This window comes from Phyllobates terribilis, unplaced genomic scaffold, assembly GCF_046119375.1.
Source record: "Phyllobates terribilis strain yellow unplaced genomic scaffold, ASM4611937v1 Scaffold_3__8_contigs__length_932513732, whole genome shotgun sequence".
In the NCBI taxonomy this organism is placed as follows: domain Eukaryota; kingdom Metazoa; phylum Chordata; class Amphibia; order Anura; family Dendrobatidae; genus Phyllobates; species Phyllobates terribilis.
In genome coordinates, this window is record NW_027362763.1 from 103,503,806 (window position 1) to 103,510,465 (window position 6,660).

At 38.2% G+C, this 6,660-nt stretch overlaps 1 protein-coding gene across 1 annotated transcript; it reads left to right on the top strand.

Annotated features, from left to right (window-relative positions):
• The first annotated feature begins 815 nt into the window (after window positions 1-815).
• LOC141258478 (serine/threonine-protein kinase SBK1-like) lies at window positions 816-5,135 on the top strand. The gene is made up of 3 exons (XM_073673471.1): window positions 816-933; window positions 3,388-3,590; window positions 4,362-5,135. Exons 1-3 carry the CDS (start codon window positions 816-818, stop codon window positions 5,133-5,135), a joined length of 1,095 nt encoding a protein of 364 aa, XP_073529572.1.
• The last annotated feature ends 1,525 nt before the right edge of the window (window positions 5,136-6,660 follow it).

Genomic DNA, 6,660 nt, shown 5'->3' on the forward strand with positions numbered 1-6,660 from the left:
CAGCTCTATGGGATGTTCTTAAGACACATGCTTTGCAAAGACATCTTGGAAGCCCCCTGTGTGCTCTCTTAAGGTTCTAATTGTGTTAAGTGACCCGCATTATTGCTTTATAAGCGCTTGTGTCCCAAGAGCCACTTTGATAAGTAATAGCAAGGGTGCCACCAATAAACTAATAATGCCCCATGGCAAGTAATGTCCCCTGTGGACACCACAACCTTTTTTTGCAGGATCAGTTTTTGTATTTTCATTGGTGACATTTTTAGATACATACAACTATTTGATCCTTGTTTATAAAGGCAAGATGCAAATTATTGGAAAGAGTATGTGTCACTAAAGTAATCTACATGCTGTACATCACAAGACACTATATATTCTTTTATTGGGGGATATAGGATCTTTACATCACAAATGACACTAAAGTAAACCAATTAGATTAAGTCAACAAATTGCAAATACTGGAAAGATCAAGCATGGTCTCCACCCAGAAGTCCTTTGTACCTGGGCCATTCATGGACTTTACACTCACAATAGACTTGTGTTGTAGATGAGATCTTCGTTTCCATATGACTAGATGGTTACTTACACCATTGTCTTTGAAAAGAGGAGGAACCTCAATCTCATTGCCATAGTGTCCATATAAGACTGTTGGATCATTGCAGTCATTTGTGATTTGGATCTTTTCTACAAGGTCTTCTTTGCACTCAACTCCTAGAGAAGCGATTTCACTCATTTGTGACTTTGCAGCTCTTGTGATACGTTGGATAAGAATCTACTCGAGAAAACCCAACTGTATCTTTGTTTTGTCATAAAATACAATGGATACAGTTCATACCTTTGAGCTCACCCACACTAGTGAGAAGGATTTCACGTTTTTGAAGACTCTGGGCAGCGGAACCTACGGCAGAGTGGTCATGGCTACTGAGAAGAAGACAGGCAAGTCTGAACATTACTAGTGTGAATTAGTCATTACATATGGATTATTCCATAAAATGTTTCTCTTCGATGTGTTTAATGACTTCAGGAATGTTTAATAGAATTACATTTTTCATAAAAGTTACAATTTTGTAGATATTTCAAATCCCATTATATAACATGAAAACCATAAACCTTCCCAGAGCCGCGTAGACTGAAGATCATTTGTGATTAGAGATCTTAGATGTGTCAGACTTCACTAATGGGATTACATTACCCGACATGTTTCATAAAAGTTAAAATGTTGTAGATCGTTCACAACTGATCTTCAGACTACGCAGCTCTGGGAAGATTTATGGTTTTCATGTTATATAATGGGATTTGATTAGAGATCTTAGATGTGTCAGACTTCACTAATGAAATGCCCTCACATTACCCGACCATTTTAATTCCATTTACACAAACTTAGAAAGGGTTCTCAACTTATATAATTTTTTTATATATAATTTAACTGCCGGTAGCAAAAAAAATAATGATAGTTATATACAAATAAAATCTATATTATCTTATAACTGACTCTATAGTTACCAAAAACATGAACAAAAAAACCCTAAATCATTTGAGAACCTTTCAACCCATTAAAGTCTGGAGCTTTAGGACAAAGCAATTTTTTTTGTTTTTCTCTTTCATGTTCATTCCAGGAGCCATATTTTTTATCTGGGGCAATATACCTGTATGGAGGCTGGTAATTATGGGTGAATTATTTGTCTAGGTCAGCATATTGGAGTACATATAAATTACCAACTTTTTTATCTGGGGCAATATGCCTAGATGGAAGCTGGTTATATGTACTCCAATATGCTGACAAACAAATAATTCACCCATAATTACCCAACTTAAAAAAAAAACCAAAAAACACAGTTCGGCCAGTTTTATATTTTATTGTATTCCGGTGCTGCACATATAAGAACTGGCAGAACTGCTGCGGGGTTTCCTTCCTCCCATTTTTCTCCATAAAGAGTTACTAAAAGTTAGGTAATAGGTTTATGTTCGCCGAAATACAGCCACTGACACATGCAACTCACCCTGAAGAAACAAAACAAAACAAAAAAAAGGATCACTCACGAGTCCTCATACAGACAAATTTTGAAAATGGAGCCATATTAGGGCTTAAATTTTTTGCAGGACAATATTTAGTTTTCAGAAGTGTAATTTTCTGGCCTTTTGATGATCACTTGTTTTTTTTGTAGATCTAATCTTAAAAAAAAATAATACTATAGCAAACTTTTAAAAACACTCTTGATAATACTCATTATTCAGTGACTTAAAAACTACATAAATTCCACAATACACAATGAACCTGCAGAATATGTTTCCTTGGATGGCTGGGGTTCATCAAATTATGGGATAAAATGTAGTTTCTACTGTTGCCATTTTTGGGGTCATAAAAATCCTGCACTTCAGTTTATGTTTTATGATGTGGTTTCACTTTATCCCATACAGTGCATGGTCTAAAGAAAAAAAAAATTGCAGCTTTGATTATCACTGGTTATATTGATCAATATTACAAAATTATAATATTATTTAATATATACTGTATATATAAAATAATATATATATTTTTTACATTTTACTACTTGTGCACAAGAAAAAAAAAGCACTTAAAATGGGTTATCTGGTTTCGAATGATAAATTCTACAGTCACTGATTGCAGACCTGTGAATCCTTCCAGCGCTGCGAGGATTCGCTGGTACCTCCAGGGTTCTCCCCTGCAGTATGCATATCACATGTGCTGCGAGGACTAACAAGTCTGCAGTCACACAGAGTAAATGTAGATTTAGCATTCTAGACTGGACAACCACTTGTAGGAAAATATTTCTTTGTTCTCATCAGGCTCTCAGAGGCAAAACTGTCTATAGAGCAGTACAAGGAAGTGTTTTTGATAACAGCCTTTATTATTTATTGTACCATTTTTAAAAACAAAGATTGAAATCACTTATTTATTTTTCTTTGATAGGCAGAAAGAACAATACATGCAATTTTGGCATTTTGTTATAGTTTGTGGATGCTACGATATAAAATAGCAGCCCATGATTATCTGTGATCGTACTGCAGGGTTGCCAATGAAAAGTTAACAGGAAAAACAAAAATTTGTCAACCCATGTGCCTCTGGTACACCTGACAGCTGTATATAAGGGGTTATTTTGCTAGGATCTGGGAGAACACCAGTACAAGTAGCAGGAGCCAGGCTGTGTATATATCAGTTGCAATCCTGCAACCGCCGCATGCTACAGATTCTGTACTACTGCGATCAGCATGACAAATACATCAGTCATGGAGCAATAAATGACCTAAACTCTTGACGGATATAGACCTCATGGCATTAGGGGGTTAAAGACCAATATTTAGAGTGATGCCCATTTTTTACAAGTTATTTTCTTTGATAATTTAAATTATTATTTCTTTTAAATTAAGGAAACAATGTGGCCCTTAAATTGATGAAGAAAAAACGGACAAAGCATGAAAATTTCCTCCAGGAGCTTTGTTTGTCCATCCACCTATCAGGTCACGAAGGGATCATCTTCACCCACCCCATCTACGTGGACTCGGATGACTACTATGTCCTGACCCAGGAATTGGCCCCTGCAGGAACACTTCACTCGCTAATAGAACCTGGTGTAAGTATTTCAGAATCACTGAATGTTTTTATATATTTAACTATAAAAAATTATGGGCGTATTGTTTGGAAGATGCTCTAAAACTGTGCGGTCAGGAAAGGCGTTTCTTATTTTATTTTAAAGCTGATCTATACTCCTAGAAAAGCATTCTCCAACCTGTGGCTCACTAGCTCTTGCAAAACGCCTTACTTGCCCCTTTTAGATCAATAGTGTTTATGGTTTTGTATAGACTAGAATGTCATAAGCTGGAAATTCTATCCTAGATTAAAAGTACCATTAGAGTTTTTCTTCATTTCACTTCCAGATGGTAATCTGTAATGCATGCTCTTTTTGTGTAGCAAGATACTTAGTCACGATCTTCTGCTATTCCTAGTGCCTTTCCAATCCTGTTCTGCACCATGTGACCAGGGTTGTGACTTCTTGGATCGCTCCAGTGTTTACTGGGAGAATAGGAAGTCACTTCTCAATGCAAGTCTGGGAGACTCAGAACAAGGCTCTCAGCCTTACATCAAATAAGTTAGCGATCGTTAGTAGCGAGTTCGAACAGCGAAAGTTGGAAGAGATTGAAGAGCAGAGGGGTCAGAGCAGTACCGGAAACGTAGAATACTGCCAACCATAAGAATTGTATTACACACAGGGAACATATATTACAAATATCGGATAGTGAATTAAAAGGAAAATATGGGGATAATGTACCACTCTGGTTTTTCTAAGATCATACACGTTTTCTAATTAAGAGAGCAAGTATCTAATGGTTCTCCACTTTTCCAGGTTGGAATTCCAGAAGCGATGGTGAAGCGATGTGCGCTACAGTTGACCAGAGCGCTAGAATATATGCACGATCAAGCACTGGTGCATAGAGACATAAAACCAGACAACGTGTTAATCATGGACAAAGACTGCTTCCATATTAAACTGAGTGATTTTGGCCTAGCACAAGCGATCGGTACTCTGGTGCCATCAATGTCATTCATCATTCCCTTCATGTCCCCAGAGCTCTGTCAATTGCGATGCCATGAAGCTCTAGTATTGAAGCCAAGTATTGACACGTGGGCCTTAGGTGTCCTTCTTTTCATTGCATTTACTGGATATTTTCCATGGGAAAGAGCAGTAGAAGACGATCCTCTATTCCAAGAATTTATCTACTGGCAACGTTTTGAAAACCATACTGCACCTCCAGGACACTGGACCAAATTTTCCATCAATGCTCACGCATTATTTCATGGCCTGCTCTCTGAAGACTCCACCACCAGGAGTCCAGTGAACATCATTAAGAACTATCTTGACTTTCCATGGGGAGAAGACGATGTGCCTGAACATTCCCATGAGATAGTTGTAGATAATGTTGACATGGAACATTGGGAGAGCGAATTCATCGTCATCGAAGGAGAAGATGAATATATTGTGGTAGAGAACCGAGGGGACATTGAGTGCATCATCATAGGAGATGCCTCAGAAGAAGCCATTTCTGGGTCCAGTGATGCAGTGCTGATTTTGCCAGACAACGCCAACCTTGATTTGGGAGCTGAAGTGGAAACTGTTTAGGTCTTATGAGGTAAAGAAAGATGAAATGAGCTCAAAATCTTGCATGGCCCTTATTTGTATTGGCTTTGGATTTGAAAAATTACCACTTGTCTTGCGTGTAAAGGTCACCATGCTGTTTTACAAAGGGTGTAAATATGCACCTTTCCATGCAGAAGTCTTTAGATTAACATGAACCAAGTAATGTAAGATAAGATAAGATAAGATAAGATATACTTTATTTATCCCGGAGGAAATTGCGGTATCACAGCAGCAGAACACAGATCTCGAACATGACACATATGATAACAAAACATTTGGAATGCTTTAGACATTGCTTTTCAGACATTTGTTAAACACCCCCATGGCTGTTGGAACAAACGATCTCCTGTATTTTTCCTTTTTACACCTTAGTTGTATTAGGCGATTGCTGAATGTGCTCTTCTGTTTCGCAAACAGTTCATAAAGCGGGTGTGTGTTGTTGCCCATTATAGCTCTGCACTTCTTCTTAATCCTATCCTCTACCACCTCTTCAAAAGTCCCAAGCTGTAGGCCCACCGTCGCGCTAGCCTTCTTTATAAGTTTGTTGAGCTTGTTGGCGTCAGCAACACGCACACTGTTACCCCAGCAAATTATTGCCGCAAAGGTGGCACTAGCCACAATGGATTGGTAGAACACCTCAAGCATTTTGCCACACACATTAAAAGACCTTAACTTCCTTAGGAAGTACAATCTACTCATCCCCTTCTTGTAGACCTTCTCCATGTGGCACTTCCAGTTTAGCTTGCTATCCAGGTAAACCCCCAAATATTTGAAACTGTCCACCATCTCCACATCCTGACCGTCAATGGTAACAGGTAGGCATACCTTCTTGCACCTTCCATAGCTCATCACCAACTCCCTGGTTTTCTTAACATTTAGTTCTAGATGGTTAGCCTGGCACCATACTACAAAGTCCGCAACCACCCTTCTATATTCCTCTTCGTCCTGGTCCTTCCCAATACCGCCAACTATCACAGAGTCATCCGAGTACTTCTGGAGGTGACAACGGTCTGATTTATACTGAAAGTCAGCTGTGTACAATGTAAAGAGGAATGGCGACAGCACTGTTCCCTGCAGGGCTCCGATAAATGATGCTCTTCGTCATCATTTATTTTAGCAGTTTTATTTGAACCAATGTGTACATCTCTCTATGAAGATATGTACATGATCTCTCAGCCTGAACCAACAGTTCTTCATCCATAAATCTGAATTTAACTTCTTGGATCAGAACCCAACTAACCTGGGTTGATCTTTTGGTGAACCTGATAAGACCATTAAATCAGTTAAGCTTCCATTGGATTTATTTATAGATTTAGGGTCTTTTTATCATATGGCCATACAATGATCAATCTCCTTTCTAGTAACACTATACTTGGCAGAGATTTTTATCAGTCTTAAAATATATTTTTTTTATATATTTCATTTCATTTCAGTAGTCTCTCTTGTCTTAGCACCAGAATCACCAGTTTCAAGACAACAATGGAGGCAGCATTTCAAACCCAGGAGA